General features: G+C 38.4%; 1 protein-coding gene across 1 annotated transcript in view; it reads right to left on the minus strand.

The window, feature by feature from the left end:
* Positions 1-9,900, minus strand: part of FEM1C (fem-1 homolog C) — a 29,017-nt gene extending 19,117 nt beyond the window's left edge. The window contains exons 1-2 of the mRNA XM_079143889.1: positions 9,580-9,900; positions 7,994-8,723 (exon numbers count right to left, since the gene is read on the minus strand). Of these exons, the coding sequence (XP_079000015.1) occupies positions 7,994-8,537 (544 nt within the window). The 5' untranslated portion in view covers positions 8,538-8,723; positions 9,580-9,900. The remainder of the gene's footprint in view (positions 1-7,993; positions 8,724-9,579) is intronic.
* Between the last annotated feature and the right edge of the window lie 11,815 nt (positions 9,901-21,715).

Genomic DNA, 21,715 nt, shown 5'->3' on the forward strand with positions numbered 1-21,715 from the left:
ACTCAATTTTAAAAACATAAAAAATGAAGATACTTCTCCAAAGAAGATACATAAATGCTAAATATGCATATGAATTAAGTACATGAAAAGATGCTAAACATCATTATCCACTGAAAAAACATGAACCAAAATCACAGTGAAATACCACTTCATATTTCCTAGGATGGCTATGTAACAAGTGCTAGAGAGGGTGTGGAAAAACTGAAACTCTCCAACATTGCCTACAGAAATCCAACTCATTTATTCAACAAGTTGCTTTGAAAACAGTTGGGAGTTCAGTTCCTCAAATGGTTAGAGTTACCAGATGACACAACAGTTCGCCTCCTAGATGTATGACCAAAAGAAATGAAAATTTATATATAAATGAATTTATACATAAATATCCACAATAGCATTACTCATAAAAGCTAAAAAGTAGAAATAATCAAATGTTCTTCAATTACTGAATGGATAAAAGTAATGTATCTATACTAATGGAATATTATTCAGCAATAAACTAAGCGCAATGGCTCATGGCTGGCAGAGGCCAAGGAGGCTGAGGCAGGAAGGTCACAGCTTCAAAGTCAGTCACTCAGTCACCTAGTGAGGCTCTAAGCAACTCAGCGAGACCCTGTCTCTAAATAAAATATAAGATAGGGCTAAGAGAATGTGGCTCAGTGGTTAAGTGGCACTGGGTCCAATCCCTGGTACCAAAAAAAAAAAAAAAAAAAAAAAAAAAGTCACAAAAGACTACACATACAAGACAGAAGATTAGTGGTCACTTAACACTAGTACCAGTTTCAGGATGGAGGGCAGGGTAGAAGTGGTAATTGTTATGGATTTTTTAGGGAGGATGAAAAGTTGATTTGAGGTGATGGGGGCACAACTCAACATACTAAAAAAGTCACTGAATTGTTTAAATGAGTGAGTGGCATATGAATAAAGCTATTTATTATTTTTATTTTATTTATTTATCTATTTACTTATTTTTTAAATTTAGTTTGGTACCAGGGATTGAACTCAGGGGCACTCAAAACACTGAGTAACATCCCCAGCCCTATTTTATATTTTATTTAGAGTCAGGATCTCACTGAATTGCTCAGCATCCCACCATTGCTGAGGCTGGCTTTGAACTCTATCTAGATCCTCCTATCTCAGTCTCTGGAGCCGCTGGGATTACAGGTGTGTGCTACCATGCCCAGCACTATTTTTATTTTTTATTTTTACAGTGTTGAGGAACAAACACAGCCCAGCACATGCTACGCAAGCACTCTACCACTGAGCTATATCTCTAGCTCATTCAATAAAGCTTTCTAAAAATTCAGTTGATATCAAAAATACTTGTGGTTTTGATAAAAGTGCATTTTGATTAACAAAGAGCAATTAAAGGATCTTATATTGTAAGATTAGTCTGGAAACATTATTATCTCTCCTCTTCAACCTTTCTTCACACCAACCTACTTTTCCTCAACTTTGAAGACAGACTGAGCTGAAGTGGGTCTAGAAGAGACCCACTAATGGAGATGGAGGTTGGGGTACAGTTCAAATACAGGACAATGCTGATCCAAGTATTTCATTCCTGCATGACTATAATTTATATGCACTGAGAGAGCTGAAAAGAATATAGAGAAAGAAACAAAGTAGGCTATCAAAGCAGTACTAGAATATTTCTCTACTTTTGAATGTTTCTTTTTCACATCTATATTCTATCTCGTGAGATACTCAAGGACAATAGTTTATATATTAAAAAAAAAAAGAGAGAGAGAGAGAGAGAGCCAGGTGGAGCAACTTAGAGAGATCTGTCTCATAAAACAAAAAAAAAAAAAAAAAAAAAAATTTTAGAAAAAAAAAAATTAAAGGGCTGGGTATGTAGCTCAGTGCTAGAGTAACCCTGGGTTCAATCCCCAATACAACAAAAAGAGAAACAAATTGTGCCAAGGTACTTAGGGCTCTCTTCATTAATTCTTTGTATAAGGCACTAAACTTAGAAATGCACATAAATTTTATAATATAGGTCCTGGAACTCACAACAAAGTTAAATGCTAAAAAATATTTGCATCCACAAAGGTAAAATGCAGGATCAGGACTTGGTTTTGAAAAGGGTCTTGATGTAAAGTAGAATTTTCAAGGCTAGGTAGAGCTAAGGGATGAGGACTCAATAATTTAATATCTGTAAAAATCTCATCTAAAGACTGAAAACATTACAATTCAGACTTCATGGCAATCTTTCCTGGCCAACGTAGTTCGCCAACTCTCTATTCAATTACAACTCTTCTCAAAAGGAGGGGGTAAAGGGAGGAAGACAGATATTTTAGGTTAACATTCATGGAACTTCTTTATCTGGACCTCGCCCTACCTTTTCACACCAATCTTCTATCACATATATTATTTCTGTTACCTCAATATCATAAAACTAGAACATCAAAGACTTCCTGAATTTTATTTTAAGCAAACAAATTTAATTAATCGACATAAATCTGATAAACAAGAACCCAGTGAGGGGGCTATATACACCTAAAGGTCAAAAAGCAAAACTTAACCTTTGTCTTAAATTAATGTTGCTGCCACCAACTCAGAAATAGCAGCAGTATCTGGAATTACTTATTCTCATCAATTCAATTCTCACCTTTCAATTCTGTGAGGATTCACAGTTCAAAATCCAAACTCCACGGACAGAGGATTTCATGAATACTTCCACAGTGAACTCGATCTAGCTTACCCAACTAAGATGTTAAATCTCCCTAAGGATACAGACAAATGTGCCAGGAGATACAAGAGGGAAAAGAAATAACATGGAACTTCAAGATTTGGGATTAAAATGTTAATGAATTCAGTTTGTATTATTTAAACATTATTAAATCAAAATAAAACCAGAAACTAGGAAGACTTGGATGTTGTAGAACTCTGATTTGGAATGATAATCCACGTAAGTATGGTGAAATGGATGTGTGAAAATAAGTGCTAAGGAAAGTTGTCCACACCAGTAAAAAAAAGAACACACACACACAGAGATGTCACTGAGTATAGAGAAATTTTTAATCCATTCCTACTCCCTTTTATTTACCTCTCAAGTAGGAGTTTTGAGATAATAAAAGTTGAGTTCTCTAAGAAAACAGAGAACTTCAGTTTTCGACACTCTCAGATAATATTAAAGTACACTAAAATAAGCCTATATACCATTATCTTAGTCTATATCTTTATACCAAAGTTTTTAATTTATAGGGGAAATTCTCTTAAAATTTATGTGCATTTATGATGAGGGAAGAAATAGGATTTTAAAAAAATATTTCCTTGACTAAAATACAGCCATACTCTAAAATGACTATATTATGGGAGATAAGTCCTAGAATGTCTTGGATTTGCTTTGAACTACTTCAGAGAACAAAAGAAGGGATAAAACATTTTTTTAAAAACTGGCATATGAAGATAATTGTTGAAGTAAGGTGATAGGTACAAATATGGTTCAATATCATACATGTGGTTCTCTCCAATTATTAGGAAATTTCCATAAGTAAAAGAAAAAAAAAGCCCAAATTAGCTCTTTCTCAAATCTTTCTTAATGCTAACTATGCCTGTCCTATACCTATACACATTTCTCTTTTCTAAACCCCTTCAAAGTTCCACTTATACTACTCATTTTTGACAATTACTATCTTACTTGGTTATTTCAAGTCTTCATGAATCCATTTATCTCCATACAGAAAGGACCACAAAATACACTGCCATCAAGGAGCCTACAATCTTTCCTCTCTGAAATCCAGCTCATTCATTCAATAATCTCATTTACCAAATACCCACTATGGACCAGATACTCTTCCTAATGCATGTGACAAACATCAGGTCTCTGGCCTTAGAGAATCACAGTGTAGTAGAATGCAGTTAAATCAGTTATTTTTCTGCTGAAAAACTTGCTGGCTTACTACCATGACATGACAAATAAAATTAAACTCCTTTGTCTAAAATTCATTCATCCAAATATGCCTCCTTTCCAATTCCTGGACCCTCCAAGCATAATTCTCAATGTCCCAAGCCTAGAAAAGTACCCAACACTCTCAACAGATGTGAACACAACAATCCTTTCAAGGCTCATTTGATGATGCATTCCTAATCAGTACACTCTTCTTCCAAAATTCTACAAGATAACTTGTTTTTACCATTCCTTTAGCAGATGACAATTATGATACCCTGAACATCCCCCAACATATTCAACATAATGCCTTGTCTACAGAAAGTGCCACCTTAAATATTATCAATTTACTTCATTACCTTTAGTATCTAATATGATTGACCCATGAATAAGCAGTGTCCTCTAGGCTTAATCTCCTAATCCCAACATAGAAAGTGATGTTCCTAGCATTTTCAACTGCTCAACTGGAGGGTTTAAAGTAACTTCACTTCAGATCTGCAAAGTCCTATTGAGTCCAAACAAAACAAAAACAAAAACAAAAATCCCAAACAAAGAAAGCTAATGACTATGACCCTGAAGTGCTGGGAAGAACTCTAAGAAAGCTAACTAATGCTTATCTAATTACTTCTGATTTGGAGTCTTTAGTTTTAAATAGAAATCAACTCTTGTCTCAAAAATCAATTGTAATGAGTGCTCAACTATAGAGGTATTCCTGAATATCTCAAAGATTTTCTCCCCTTTTAGAGCACTATGGGGAAAAAAAAGGAACCCATCGTTCCCCTGGATAACAAAATTTTGCTAGGGATAAAATATTTCCAAATATCTAATAGTCGAAAGCACTTCTATTGCACTTACCATATTGTAGTTTAAGTATCTGTTTATGAACCTGTTTGTCCAATCAAACCTAAAAAGCAGAAAATCAAGGACTGGACATCTTGTCTTACTCTTCTTTGTATACCCTATGTCTTACAACCTGGCACACTGAGGGATTCAAGAAATGCTCAACTAATGAATGAATTCCACCTTAAGTTAAAACATGTTCAAAATGCTAACAGCCTGTTAAAAAGTAATGGAAAGAGTTTAAATAGTATATTTAAATGTTAACTACCTGTTAAAAAGTAATGGAATGTAGAAGTCACATGCATTTTGTATTTAAGCAGACCAAACACAATCTATTGGCATTTTCTTTTTTCAGAGTATCTCTATGGATGAAATGTAAAGTGTCCTAAGAAATTGGGCTGGGGATGGAGCTCAGTGGAAAAACCCTTGTTTAGCATGCAGGAGGCCCTAGCACAGCACCATACACACACCATTAAAAAAAGAGAAAGACATTAGTCCATTTTATCCCTAGTCATATCAGTATTTTCCACTTTTTGGGTGCAGCTTCTTTGCTGTTATCTCAAATCCTTCTCCTGTGTCCCTACCTCAGTTTCAAGTGGTTCCTGCTTTTTCCAATTACCATTCACCAACTAAAAACAAAAAACCCCAAAGAGTTAATGAGAGAATAATGACCAAAGAATCAAAGCTTTGGGATCTAAGTGAAGGAGGGTGCATATTCATGTGAATCTGCCCCCAACATTCATAAAGAATCATTCTTGAAATTAAGTGCCACCATGAAAAAAGTTAGAAGTGCTGTACAAAAGTAATAAAAATCTCTATAATATGTATCTATATAAAACTAAGGCTATCTGAAACAACTTCTGGTATGCAATTGTCTTCTCATATGTACTCTATTTTTTTTTTTTTAAGGAGTACATGTTAGATATTGATCCTGGGGAAAAAATGACTTAGAATTAGCAGACCACTTGACAAAAATGGAGCATTCACAACCTCACATACAAAGATTAGGATGGTGATAAAGGGAACATTCTTTTGAAATAGCTTAGAGGTAATCAAATATTATTCAGTTTATTAGGAGGAAATGCTGATAAAAATGAGGTATTTATATTCTAGCTCTCTCATACACTATGGCTCCAGAAATATACAAAGCAGCTTAAAAAACAAGGGAAATAATACCAGTCTCATCTCTCCAGTGAAACGAGTTTAAAACATACCCAGATTTGACTTAAATATAAGTTTACCAATAATCTGAACATCATTAAGCTGTTTTAAAAACAGTCAAAAGAAATAAACAAAAAATCCAACAAGCTTAAACAAGCAGCTATATCTTTTAATCCTTCCACTTCACCAAATTCAAAAGCATTCCTAATATTAACATGGTTAGAGAAATTTGTTCTCTTGAAACAAGCGTGATGTTCTTCAAAAGGATGACATTTTAAAAAGCCAGTTTTGTCTTTTGATCCAACAACCTACCTCTAATCAGAAATAAAAACATTTATAAGAAAGAATGTTTACAGAAACTTTGTCATACTGAAAAAACAGAAGCAACATAAAACTCCATTTAAATTAGAGCTATAATTAATGACATTAAAGATAACACATTAAGCTAAAAAAAGGTTATAGAACGACATGTAAAACTGCATACATATATATGTATGCAAAATTAAAAAACATCTTTGGATTAACTGAGTGCTGGGAGTTTGTGAGATTTTCATACTTGCTCTGAAAAAGAATTTCTGAAAATCATTATTTTGTAACATTTTTACAATAAACCTTTAAAAAAAAAAAAAAAGGTCATACTATCTTCAGTAAACATGCTCATTCACTAATGTAGTGCCCCCCAAAATATGTGGTTTAACCTCTCTGAAAGGCAATCCAACACTACCACAATTATAAACACATCACTTTGATTCAGCAGTTCCAAATTCAGGTATTTATACTTCAGCTATTCTCATACAAGTATACAAAGACACATTTTTGTTCAAGAATGTCCAAGGTAGCATTGTTTACATTAGCACAATATGGGATGAGACCTAAACATCTATTAATAGTGACTGGATAAATTATGTACATTCATACAATGAAATACTGTACAGTTGTGAAAGAAGATTAAGGTAGCTATGTGTGTTGGAGAGAATAAGAGCCAAGGTAAATTACGGCTTTAAAAAAAAGAACAGTGAGTAGAAAGACAGGAGAGGGATGTACAGACAGTATGCTTATATTTGCATAGACTACCTAGGAGGACAAAACAAATAGTGGTTTCTTGTGTGTTGAAGGTCTAGAAATCAGGGGTAATAACACTTATTTTTCACTGTAAACACTGTAATCCACTTTATAATATTTGAAATTTTTTAACAAGTATTTATGCTTTTAAATTTTAATAGCTTTTCAAAATTAAGCAGTAAATTACTGTTATTGGATAGAATTATTTAAGTAAAATACAGTTTTCAAGAATCAAAATTATGCTATGAAAAATAGTTGCTTTTAAGGGTTTAAAAAGTTCTAAATTATCACTTGCTCCTTGTGGTTTATTAAAATAGATGAAACTTAAACACAATTGTAAACCTAAGCTCTTCTCTGAACAAAGGTCTTTACATTGTTGCTAGTCAACAAATTCACATTTAACAGTCCTTGTTTTGCTCCCTCCATACTGAAGCAGTTTTTAAAAATCTGTTTTCTCTTTTGCTATATTTAACCTATGTTCTACATAAAAAGATTTTCTATTGACCACAAGTAAATGTGGAATCAGGGAACAGATATTCTCCTTTTCCACTGATATTAATCCTTTCAGGTCAGTTTGGCCTAGTCTTCCTGGAGAGTAACAAATGAAATGCCTACCTAGAACAAACAAAATGATGACTCACTAACTATAGTAGTTTCTACAACAAGGATGTTCTTAAAAACAAAAAAATAAAAAGCTTGCAGAAAATTATATTACCTTTAACTACAGTCCCAAACAGATTAAATTATAAACCTAAAGGCTAGGTCAATTACCATTAACATGCTCTGTAACTTTGGCGAAAAAATTCTTTGGAAGTTATTCCAAATAAAAGAACACACTACTTAACATAGTGAAAGAGATCTTTTATCACAATTGTTCAATGTATTATCTAATATTAGAGAAACATTGAACAAGGTAATACTAGAAGTTATCAAAAAAAAAGGTCAGTAATGGCTTACTCAACACCAATGCTTATAATTATATATCAAACTTCCTTAAAGTAAGTGGTACACACATTAAAAAATTAAAAACAAGGTTGAACTCACCTTTAACACTTTTTCTATTAACATCTGCCCCCTTTTCAAGTAAATACTGAGCAATCTCTTTATGTCCTTTGTAACATGAAATCATCAAGCAGGTATGCCCATGCCGGTTTGACACTTCCAAATCAGCTTTGTGTTCTACAAGGTACTTCACTATTTCCAAGTGGCCATCGAAACATGCAGCTCGAAGAGGAGTTGAATTGGTTAGAGTCGTGTTGTTGACAGATGCTCCATGATTTAACAAAGACTGGACCACCTTCAGATGTCCGGCTGCAGAAGCCGCCCATAAGGGGGGAGCCCCCTCAATGGTTTCCCCATCAAAATTGACAGAGCCCCCGACTTCTATGGAGGCACTGCATTGCTCTAGGAGAAATTCCACCATGTCGAGATGCCCATACCTGGCAGCCATCAAGAGTGGCGTGGCCCCATTTGTTTTTTCAGAGATCAAGGAGGAAACCTCCTCTTTAGATTTGCTTGCCAACAATTTGGTAAGAAGCCGGAGTTTGCCATCCCGCGCTGCGTTAAACACTGCTGTCTTTAGATCCATTTATGTCCAGTTGAGAGACTGTGCTTTATCCTTCAAAGCAAAGCTCCGGCTTAGCTCTATTGATGCAGGCAAGAGTTACAGGAACCAAAGTTCAATGTTAGTCACTGCACCCCAGAACGGATATAAAACCACGGAGAGTATGTTTTCTCCTATTGCCTTCCAACATCTGATAACCAGAGCACCAAACTAGAGAAAGAAAGAAAAAAAAAAAAAAAAAAAAAAGTAGCAATTTTGAATTGTTCATAGGTAAAGGGAAAAACACTGTTTTCTTAATTTCTAACTCTGGGAAGAAACGGGGGAGAAAGTCGTACTTTAGAGGCTATGCTGTCCCCCCCTATACACACACACACGTGGAAAGGAAAATACAAAAGGGTTCACATAGAGACCCAAATGTTTTGGTGGGAGGCCGTCTCTTTCTCGTGTGCGGAAAATTTAAATACTACAGGCAACTGGTTTTCTCCAGCTCTCCAGAGCCAAGCTTTGTTCTAGTTTTGCTTTGCACACACCCAGGGAAAGTACAACCAAAAGAGACAAGGAGGCGAGACAGGTTCAGAAATGTTTCTCTTTCTTGCATCTGCAGAGACGGGCCAAGGGCGCCAGGCTGGAAGGCCTCATTGTGGTTGGGATGGGTTTCGAAAAGGAACAAAAAGGTCGGGCACAACAGTCGTTGGACAGCTAACGCCAAAACCCTCGCTCGAAGGCTTTCCTTCCTTTAAAACTCGACGCTCGCATGAAATCCAGCTGCGTTTTAGCCATTAAGTTCGCCCGCCTCATTCTGTGTCCCCCCCAACCCCGATCTGCGAGTTCCCCAAACCACAATCGCCCCTGGGTAACCCTTGCTCTACCTTTTCCAGACACCGAGAACCCCTCCCTAAGCTATGCGATCGATCACGACCCCCTCCCAGGATCTGACCAGTCCGTGGCCTCCAGCCTGCCGCCCGCCTTCCGCTCCCGGGGGCGCCCTCCTTCCCGCCCAGGCCTCCCAGCCGGCGCTCAGGCCGCGGCCCGGGCCCTGGAAGGCCGCCGCCGCCGCCGCCACTACCTGCCCGGGGGTTAGTCCTCCCCGCTGCCGCTGGCCGCTCGGGCTCGGGCCGCCCCCTTCAAATGGAAACCGTTGTCCCCGCCGCCGCCCGGGCCGCCCTGCTCCGCCTGCGGCCGCACAGTTCCTCCATGCCCCGCGCCCCACAGGAATGAATCCGGCCGCGCTTCTCGCCCCGCCCCGCCGAGCTGCCTCCCGCCCTCCCAGCCTGCTCGGGCTGCAGCGGCTGCAGCGGCTGCCGCGGCGGATGGTGTAATGGGCTGCGGGCCGGGGGCCGGACAAGCCAGAGCAAGGCTTCACATCACTGACGCGGCAGCCGCGCCATTGGGCCGGGGGAGGGCGGCGGCCGCCGCGAGCAACCGCCTAGGGGCGGGGCGGGGCGCCGTGGCTGAGGCGGGGCGCCGTGGGAGGGGAGGCACCGCGAGCTCTCCGAAGGACGTGTCTGCGTGCTGGGGGCGGGGCGCCGTGAGGGGGCGGGGTCGTGCTGCAGCAGCCCTAGGTAGACCGAGAAGCTGCGGAAATCTCGCGTACTCCCCACTTCTCAGTTTCTCCCTGCGCTGCTTTGGGGTTGTTGGGTGCGGTCCCAGGGCGCGCCGAAGAGTAACCAGTTTTACTGTCCCACTCACCTGAACACTTTCAAACTAATCTCTTCTCTGCTTTCTTTGGTGGGCCCTCTATATACCGAGCTCATAATTACACGTCAAAACAAACACTCAAGACAGAAATTTCAGAAAATGAGATTAGCTTTGGAAGCTACCAAACAAGACTTTTTTAAAAAATATGGTCCCTAAAATAATAAAGGCTATAAGGAATAGTAAAACCTAAGAACCGTGTAAATTCAACAAGGTCTAGTCCTTAAATTCTAGATAATAAAACTGTACATGGATGAAAGGAATTACTACTTCATACAGCAGGAGACGTTAAGACCTGGGATGTACAGTATTGAAACAAGGTCGAAGAGGAGTTTAAATGTTAGGGGAATAACAACCTACAATGAATCATGAGAAAACAATTTTTGAAAATGGACCTTCAACTTTTTGAGCACTATTTGACGGGGTTTAAATTCACAACATTCCTTAGTACTACTGGGAAAAAGAATATTAGCATCATCAAAGTGATCATCTTTCTGTTAGAAGCCATGCAACATTAAACACATTTTATTTTAAAAAATCACAACTTCATTTTGCATATTATAATGTTATCTAGGAGTTTATGTAGTTTTACATAATTGAATCAAGATTTTCATACAAATATGTATTTTGCTTTTTAACCTTGGCACACTAAATATTGCTCATATTTTACAGTCTTAGTAATGAGTTTTAAGTGAAGCACAATATTTCTCTTAGGAAATATTAGCCATTATACACTCAATATTAAATTGCCCAAATTTTGAAGTTTAGGTTACTACCACTAAGAAGAAAATACAAAATAATATAAAGGATGAAATCAACCATCGAAAGAAATTAAACAACCAAGAGAACTGTTTATCCCCACCATACAGATCACAACTCTATATTCCTAGGGTATAGCTACCAGGTATGGAGGCCTAACCTGACTTCTCTCTCTCATCTAATTCTATAAGATGATGTAAAACTTTGTATCAGTGGTCTTCAAACTGAGGTGTGTATCCTCCTTAGGCTTTTTAAGGCATGAATTAAATACATTTCCTGAATCTTCAACTTAAACACCTAATATTCTTTTCTAAAATTCTTTGCTGGTGAAGAAATACAGAGTAAGGTGTCTTGCTGGTTCATTTCCCAACTCTTTCACAACAGCTGTATCTTTCTCCATTTGCAAAAAGAAAAGCATATCTCTCACTCATTGAGAGTCTTAAAATGATGTGTCACTCTGAGGTAAAAAACCCCAGGGAATCTTTGCCAGTTCTTTATGGATTTAAAATACTGAGTTGTATTGAGAAATTATATACTTCTAATAGCTGGGTTACAAATTCTTTTCCAAGTCAGATGACTTCCAAATAACTGTTTTCAACAGAATATGACCTAATGGTCACTAAGTAAATTGGAAAGACTTCCAAGAATTGAGTGACACTGATATACAGACAAAAATCCTTATAGACCTATATACTTATTGATGTGAAAACATTTTCTTGGAATTTATAAAAATAAAAAATTGGGAAAAAGACATTGATGCTGAACTGTTTCATTCTAGTAAGAAGTAGTATTTAACCATAAAAGCCTGCACTAATTTTTAAAAAGCACTTTTAATAATTATAATTTATAATTTATTTTGTATTATTTTGGATACTTCATTGTTACTAATAAGTATAATGATGCTTCAGTCTAGAAGAAAATTTTTACTTACATTCTTACAGACATAGAAAATTTAAAAATTTTAAATGGGTTTTCACTGCAGAGATATAATAGTGGATTGATAAAAAATTTAAAAATAAAAATACATTAATTAGGATTTGCTCCTGAGGGATGGAGATATGAAATGGATTTATGGGTGTGAAAAGAAAAAATAAATTATGTGAAATATCCTATGAGTTTCCTCAGATATTTTTAAATATTTGATGGAAAGCATAATTGCTATGGTTTAGATTCATTTATAAGTACAACTGTTTTACTTTAAAATTTTTAATTTTTACAATATGTGGGAAATTGCATCATTTGCAACTACTTACACTTAGAATTAATTTTTTTTCAATGTCAGTTGAAAATATGCAAGAAGGTAGCTTGTGCATATGGACAGAAATATTTGAGGACTTCTGATTTATTAATCAACTTCTCTTGGAAGTTGTTTCTTTTCTAAAGATCGCAGCAATGTCTGTTCTTCCCCCCCTTTTTTTTTTTTCCTTTACAGAGAAACTCAACTAAATTTTCTTTTACTTTTATGCTGAAAGTCCTTTCACTAGGGTTCTAAATATCCACCTCTTCCTTATACCATCACTGTTAAGTCCAGAGGAGACACTGCCCCATACCTGTGAGGGTGGTGGGAGAAGGAATTGGATCAGCAAAGAGGGGGCAACCTTGTTACTAGAATAATGAATATATTCAGATATCTAAGTGTTTTTCTTCTTCTCACACTTAGCCTTGTGATAAGTTTCCAGGAACTCGATTACAGAATGTTTTCTCCATGATCAAAAAATATATATGTATATTTATATATGTGTAATATATGTATATATATGTAATATATGTATACATTACACATATATAAATATGCAAATATATTTTTTCATACTGCTTTCTGGAGAGTTAGACCAATCTGGCATATCACAAGCAAAGGAGTGTCAGCTTTACCAAAACTTTCCCCAATTTTTGAAAATTCTTGCTTAGCATGTGTAAGATGGTATGACAAAGTTTCCAAAATTTGCCTGATCACTCGTTGATTTTTTTAATGTAATTTCCCATAATTAGTAGAGTATTCTATCTACATTATTCCTTCTGAGAATTTTCAGTTATTTAGTTCCTGACAGTCTATGTTTAACCCAGAATCCTCAGTGACATAGTCTGTTTGCATGGTTTTGGTAAACTTTGTTAACTTGGTCTCCTTTGGGGAAAAGCCAGAATTAATTTTAAAAATACCACTAATTTTGAGAGACTAACTGAACAGCAGTTCAATCTAGAAGAATATGAAAGGAACTACTTTCCTGCTTTTGAGAAATTGATAGTCTGCGGGAGATTTGCAACTATAAACAGATTAGAGCAAACTATGTATCAAAACAACAGTGAGAGCCCAAAGTACAGAGCTGCTAACTCTGAGGAGTTGGTGTTAAATTGAATCTTAAAGGATTAATGAGAACAGTCCTGCCACCAGGCAGTAGGAAAGGGGAGGAAACACTACTCAGAAAGCAGGAGAGTTGAGAGAAGCCATGAGGTGACCCCTTGATTCTTCCTCCTTCCTCGTCAGCTAGACAGTGGTACCCTAATCTACCTTTTGAATGTACAGAAGCCCCCACTCCCCTGCATCAAAGTGCATCCTAATACACCTTTTCTCATCTCTGCAGCTCAACCATAATTCACATTGTCTCATTGCCACTGTTCTCAGCGCTTTTAGGAGTGGTGTCTGATTAAGGTTATCTGCTTAAAGCAAGAATATTTTCCTGAGGTACTAGCATTTGTAGAAGGAAACTTGTGAACCCAGATGAATCATTAAATTAAGAAATATGCAGGGCAGCATTTGTTTAGCAGGGTATCCTACTTCTAGGGTATCCCTGGATATTTTGGTCTAGTCTCTAGTTCTCTGATTGATATAAGATGAAGAGACAGTAAATTAGTTACAAATTCTGATCATTTTCTCTTGGCACAGTCTCCCTTTTTGGTATGGTGCTATTATTTTATTCATCATATCATTACAAGCTAGAAATCTTTTTCTTTCTTGTTTTCTTTCTTTATTTCTTTTCTTTTCTTTTCTTTTTTTTTTTTTTTTTGGCACTGGGGATTGAACCAGGAATGCTTAACAACTGAGCCACGTCCCTAGTCCTTTTTAATTTTTTATTTTGAGACAGGGTCTCACTAAATTGTTTAGGGCCTTGCTAAATTGCTGAGATTTGCCTCAAATTTGTATTCTCCTGCCTCAGCCTTTTCAGTTGCTGGGATTATAGGCTTGCTCCACCATACTCAGCACAAGCTAGAAATCATGTATCATTGTAAAAGCGTCTGTTTCTTTCCTTTGTTATCTATTTCCTGAAGTTGTCAGGGCCCTGACTCTAGTTTTCCAGGAGTAATAGATAAGAATGAATTGAAAAGAGTCTTAAGAATCAGCTTCCACCCATTAGTAGCTCCCCACTCCACATTCCAACCAAGCCCATCCAATGACTGGTCAAGCTTTCTCTCATAGACATCCAAGTTTCTTGGAAAGATGAGGATACAGTTGGTAACTTGAGAGCAGAGGATCTGTTCTAAGAAGTTCTAAGGGTGAGACAGATGAAGGAGGCCAGAGTCACCTCAGATATGAGGTCACTGTCAGCAGCAGGCTCTGTGTAGTGTACCAAGAGCAACTGGGACTGATCCCTGGGTGTTGATGACCTTGGCTGCAGCTTCAGTCTCAGTCCTTCCTCCTGTCCTAACCTCTGCCATGACCCTGACTGGCTGCTCACACCTGTATAAGTGTCCATCCAGTCAACCAAGAATAGCTCCAGCCTCACCAGTAATTCCTTGGCTTCATTCCCAGATTGCCTTAGGAATCCAGAAATCATCTGTCCACAACACCTATCCACCTTATTTCATTTTTATCAATTATTGTATACTCTGAATGACTGCCTATCTCCCAGATTTCTCATAATCACATCTGGGTCATTATGCATGTACCTAAAGAAGGTATATTTTACCCAGTCCTTATAAAATGAAAAATCCATCTCCGCTTGCTGCAGCAGAATGGGCCTCTACATTATTGTTTCTTAAATACGGTCCACAGATCTCAAGAAATGTGTTAAAAAGGAACTTTCCTGAGATCAACTTGCAGAAATTCAGATTCACTAATTCTGATGGGAAGCACAAGATTCTGCATTTTTTTATGAAATCCTAAAGATGAGTCCTGTGCCTACCAAGTTTGAAACTCAGAGCCTCATTGTCCCTGTACTCTACTTTCCAAAGAGAAGTTACCATCACAGTTGTAAATCCCTATCACTTGTCCAGCCACTGTGGGTCCCAGCCATATTTTCTTCTCTTTAGTTAGGACCTGCTGGCTAGGGCATGTTAGGCAGAAAAATCCAGGACTGCTACAGAGTTCATTAGCCCAGGCTAGCAATGTATGACTTTATGGCTGATGGACTTCACTACCACTGGTAAGACTCTTTTATCAGAGAGTTTATCAGCCTGGTTCACAGCCTGATGAGCCACACCCTAAATGAGGAACTCTGGTCTTGAGTTCTCTTTCACCACCCAAACTGATGTCAGATGGAGACAGACTGTTATCACTTAAAGACATATGAAACCAAGCCCAAAGTCATAGGAGTCACACTGTATTAGAGAAGGAATAATCAGATGTCTTCTAACTCAGTCTCTATTGCCTTCCCTGCCTGGGTCTTGGGCACTCCCAGGACCTCTCTCTGTCCTGGGGAGAAAGCCTCAGACACTACCTCAAAGCCCCTGCTGGCCAGACCCCAAACATTTTCTGATGCTTTACCTCTTTCAGAGCCTACAAAATGAACTTTTCTTTCACAATCTCACTTCTTTGGTTTTCACATCTGCCCTAGTTCCAGACTCTAATTCAAAGCTGACTTCCCACCACATCCACCAATACTATCCTTCCCTACACAGGAGCTCCCAGGCACCTCCTTGGACACTACTCAACTTGAGGGCCTACTCCCACCATGTGTTGGGATGAATCATTATTGATGATTCATTTTCTGCCAAGAGAAGCTTCTTTAGTACCCCCAAGGTGTTCACAGATCTAGAATTCTCATCCGTCCCACCAGCGAAATCCATTGTTATAGTGTAGAATTTAATTCAGTAAGATGATTCTACTCACTTCACTTCCTATCCCTCTGATTTTCTGAACATCTGGTTATTGCTGCTGACTCTGTGCCTTTCACTCATCTTCAGGTCCTTCCCACACACGCCCAGTGTTTTATGCTGACCTTGTGGAAAAAACCTAGTGCCTCAGCAGGGTCACTTTCCCTGGCCCCAGTCCTACCTGATTCCGATTTCTTTATCCTATCACCAGTTGGCAGTTCCAACATGTCATCCCTGCCTCAGTACTGAACTCAACCCTGATTGTAAGAATTGATTCTTGCTAGAGCCAGCCATGAACATACCTTCAGCTCCAATACTTCTGATTGGAAACCTCCTTGCCAGTTGTTCCCTGATTATGACTGAGGCTGCTATGCCTCTTGTTTATTTTCTATTTTTTAATCTTATTTATTTATTTTTTCAGGCAGGTCTCACTAAGTTGCCCACTCTGGCTTCAAACTCATGATCCTCCTGGCTTGGGCTCCCAAGTAGGTGGGATTACAGATGTGTGCCTCTTTATGAGGATGACTCCTTTCTGGCTCTTCCACTGGCATTATTCTCTGCCACTAGGTTAGAAAGTCGGACTTATGCCAAGTCTTGGCCTCTCTTCCTACCGCATATGTCCAGAGTAGCCCATCATACTTATGACCAAATCTTGAGTTATACTTTCTAACCAGAAGGGGAAGAGCATCTTAGTGCCAGTTCTGTGAGTTCAGTACTCTAGTGGAGCACCCTGGGTAACATCTGAAGACTGACAGAAGATCTGTGCTACAGACTCAAGGTTCTCCCCTTGAGAAGTATAGATCAGGAGCAAACTGGCAGGTGTGACCTTGAAACTGAATACTGCTATACATCCATTCCATTTGGGTTCGTTGCAGCTTACCAGTTAGTCATTCATTTTATTTTGATTAAATTAATATTTTATTTTGTCGATTTATTTTATTTTACTTTTGCAGTACTGATAATTGAACCCAGAGTGTTATACCACTGAATGCATCCCCAACCCTTTTTATTTTTATTTTGAGACAGGGTATCCCTCAGTTGCTGAGGCTAGCCTCAAACTAGCAATCCTCCTGTTCCCATCTCTCAAGTGGCTGGGATTAAAATTGTGTGCCATTGCACCAGATTATTTATTTTAAATAGTAAGTGTTTACCTATGTCCTTCAGACAATCAATTCCTTAGTCTGAGGTACGCAGTCCAAAGTCATCAGACTTAACCTTGTAAGTCCCTCTTGAAAGTACCCTCTGATTGGTCATTGGTGGAGGACAGTCATCCTTCATGCATTCATGCATCTGTCCATTTGTTGATTCATTCAGTCTGTCACTCATTCTTTCAGGAGACATTTATTGCTGACTGCATGTGCTGCCCATGATGAACCTGGAAACGTAGTGTGCACGAGCAAGACAGTGTTGTACATGCCCTCCTGGAGCACTAGACCTGCTTTACCTGGGTTGGGCATGGGATGGGGGAGAAGGCTTTCCACAGGTAGTGTTTTCACAGACAAAGAGGCCATATGAAGAAGGTTCCAGGCAAAGAGAATTGCTCAGAGGCAAGGAAGGGACTGGCTGCTGAAGAACTGAAAGAAGTTCTGCAAAGAGCTGGAAAATAACCTGCAATAGAGGAGCAATGAGAAATAAGAAAATTTTGAAGGAGGCAGGTCATGGAACATCTTAGGAAGTCATGTTCTATCTTTTAAACCTGATGCTATAGCAATAAAACTTTCCTTGGGCAGAACTCAAACCTGAGCAAGTGGGGCAGGAACAGGCCTAGCTCTTACTAACCTTGAGGGTGCCAAATAAAAATAAATTTATGGCTTTTCTAAGAGCAGGCTGAACGTGATGCTGAAATCTGGCTAAGTATCCACAGCCAAGGGGTCCCAAAGGACTATTCTTTTATAATTCTCAAGGACTGCCTTCTGGTAAATGCATAAAAAATAATTTGCCTATGTTCCATCTTGTTCTCAAAAATAAAATCAAAACATAAACAACAAGAACAAAACATATAAGGTCTCAGTGTAGAACGCTTGCCTAGCACATGTGAGGCACTGGGTTCGATCCTCAGTACCACATAAAAATTCATCTACAACTACATCTATAACTAAAAGTATTTTTTTATAAAAGAACAAAACATAAACCCAAACTAATCCACTGGAGCTATTCAGTACCTTCTGGCATTAGAATCCTGTATTTTTCCTGACTAGAAGAGTCCTTCCTGCTACAGTTCTGCTTCATCTTGACATCAAAATAAACAATAATATCCAGGGTGTGTTTGTTTTGCTAAAATTACTAGCCTGGGTCCCTAAATGACAACAATGTAAAATACCCACCTAGTGTTCCTGGGGAAACCCAAAGTTGCTAAAACCCTGAAAAAAATAAAAGAGAGAGGGAGGGAAAAAATGGATGAAAAAGATATTGGGAAAGTAAAATCTTTTGAGCAGTGCCCTGGTTCTGTGGTTAGGGAAGGGAGAAAGACCCAATTTTCAGAAACCATCTCTGGAGGGAAGGACAGATCAATGGAAGTATGACATTGCCTAAAATGTCATTTGTTCCTAAGTTGGTTTTGACTTTGTTGGCATTTTTGTTTTTGGAATAGCTTATAAGGCTTGATGGAATTAGAGAAGTCACAGGCCTTGCTTTGATGAAAGATTTTGTAATTCTTACTTTCTAAAGAGAATATTAGGCTGAGAGCTACAATCTCCCAAAAGTTGATCTTTAGCTATCTTTACAATCTATGTCCTGGGAAAGCAAAATGGTGAAAAGTACTTTTTACTTCTTTTGGTTGATACAGTCTTCAGAGCCAACCCTGTTTCCATCACCAACTGGATGCTGACAGTGATGATGATGATACATTTTTGAGAACTGATTGTTTTCTAGGTCCTGTATCTTATTTTCCATTCATAAATATTCTGAGAAATATGTATTGCTTTGTTTTATTTTGCAGTGCTGAGAATCAAGCCCAGGGCCTCATGCATGTAAGCACTCCAACACTGAGCTACATCCATATGCCCTAAATATATATTTTAAAATTCTGTTTGTAGAGGAAAATGGTCACAAAACTTACTTGCAAGATTTCTGCTGTCCATTTCATGGTGGTGGGTGATATTAGTCAGCTTTTTCAGTGATTCTGTATACAAGGGCTATGCAAATACAAATGCTTTTTTGTTGTTGTTGTTACTGGAGATTGAATCCAGGGGTGCTTAACCACTGAGCCACATCCCCAGTCTTATTTATTTATTTTTTATTTATTTGTTTATTTATTTAATTTATTTTTTTGTGTGGTGCTGGGAATTGAACCCAGAGTTTTGTGCTTGCGAGGCAAGTACTCTACCAACTGAGCTATATCCCCAGCCCCTATTTATTTTTATTTTGAGAAAGGGTCTCATTAAGTTGCTTAGGACCTTGCTAAGTTTCTGGGGCTAGCTTCAAACTCGCGATCCTCCTGCTCCAGCCTTCTGAGTTGCAGAGGTTATAGGAGTGTGCCACCGTACCTGGCTTGCAAAAAGAAAAAAATATTAACATTGTAAGAACTCTTTCATGGATGGGGAACAGAAGGATAGAGAGGTTGAGACTTGAGCTAGTAAATAGCAGGGTGAAATTTGTATCCAATCTGACTCCAGAATTAGGGGCTGCATAGTCCCCTCAGTACAGCATATTTTACCTTGGTGATGGGTACTTGCTAGCCAAGTTGTAATTTTTCCTGCCCCCAAAGTCCCTGGATCCTGGGGCTGAGTTCCTTGGAGGGGTCTTGCCTCTCTGGGACTTGCCTCAAAGCTTGTAGCTAGCAGACCCACATCCCCATCACTGGGAATACACTAATGAGAATGGCCCCTCCATGTTGGTCTTACTCATGGTTTCTGACCTGAGTTTTTCCCTGAGTTGTTTCCTACCTACCTTCTACTCCCATTCCTGACTTGGAGATGCTTAATCCCTGGATTCATTGCCTATTTGTAGACTTATTTGCCCTTTTGATTTGACATGGGACCATGTTTCACTGAATATCTATAAATGACTCATATTGATTATGGTTTGCACTTACCACTTTCATTTTGCTGTTTCTGGCTTAAGTTAATACTTCACCCACAAAAAAACCTGCCTCTGAGCCCTACTCAGGACAGGCATCCATGAGGATGTCCATGCCAGCATGAGACCCAGATATTGGCCTTAGTCTTTGGTCAGGATCAGTCTGGAACATTTTGTGCCCAGTTGACTGTACTCCTTTACCCAGAAGACCTTACAAAGGGTCTAAAGGTGACATTAGTGAGCTGCAGGAATTAGATGGTAGAGATTATGGTAGAGGTACTTGATCTTTTCTGTGCTTTGTGAGCCATTCAATGAATCTTTATTGTCCATTTTCTTGTGTGCCAAACAAAGTATTAGACCTTAGAGATTTAGTTTCTGCTTACATGGAGGGGAATGGACTTTCATGTTGAATGAATCCTTGTCTCTGTTCTTCCCTTTCTCTACTTCCTAACAGTACCAGACATCACTATGAGAAATGCTCCGTTCTTCATTTTGTATTATCCTTGCAATTTCATTAGGGTAGACCCTATTCTCACCTCTTAGAGGTTAGGGAATAGTAAAGGCCCAGCTAGTCTATGCTACTAAGGGTAACTGCATGGCACAGGCCTTCTGGTACACTGTGGAATACGGATGTGAAGTGTAGAAATGCTTCCACAATTACACCATGATAATGGAAGCCCAAAAGAATTAAACTTATACAAAAACATCATCCTAGTCAGTAGATTACATAGCCTAAACCAACTAACTCTGAATCTTGCTGTACCTCTAAACTTTTCAATTGCAAAATTCAGTAAGTCCCCTTTAAGTTTTAAGAAAATTGAGTTTAGTTTTCCATTGTTTGAAACCTTGAAACCTGACTGATACATGGAAGTTAAATCTGAAGGCTCAGTAGCATTCCCCCTTCTCTATATAATAGCATTCCATTTTCTTTTGGGAGATACTCTCCCTCATGAGTCTACTAGTTATCTACCAGCTATGGAAAAAGCCTGCATGACAGAGATATTAGTTGTCATTCAATATTTATTCACTTTCTTCCTTAGTAACACCACCAGTAACTTTAGTTTCACACACCTTACCTTGCAGTTAGGAATGACCATGTGATTAAGTTTTAGCCATTGGTATATAAGCAGAGTCTTGTGTTCAATTTCAAAGAAAGGCCCTTAAAGGGACAGATTGTGTCTTTCCTTTTTCTCCATCTGACTGAAATACAGACTGATGGCTGAAACTGAAGCCACCATGTTAAGTCATAAAGTAGAATTCATGAACTGAGGAATAACTAAAGGAGTTTGAGATCCAGGCACTGAGGTGCAACATACAAGCTAAAGATTACTTAACTATGGATTTCTTTTACGTAATGGAGAAATATTTTCCACTTATTTATTTATTATGGTAGTGGGGATTGAACCAGGGGTGCTCTACCATTGAACTGCATCCCTAGTCCTTTTTATTTTTTGAAATAAAAACTGAAGCCTGTCCTTCAGTTGCTGAGACTGACCTCAAACGTATGGACCTCCTACCTCAACTTCCCAAGTACTTGGGATTACAAATGTGTGCCACCATACCTGGTCCCATTTTTATTTTGAAAACAATTTGGAGACATTCCGTGGAACTGGTGATAAAGAGAAGGTTTCCCCACTGGATTTAAAGCAGGGTGGATATGACCCTGAAGCTGCTGGATTCCACCACATGGAGCAAGCCTGCTA

The sequence above is a fragment of the Sciurus vulgaris genome (assembly GCF_902686455.1).
Source record: "Sciurus vulgaris genome assembly, chromosome: 6".
Classification (NCBI taxonomy): domain Eukaryota; kingdom Metazoa; phylum Chordata; class Mammalia; order Rodentia; family Sciuridae; genus Sciurus; species Sciurus vulgaris.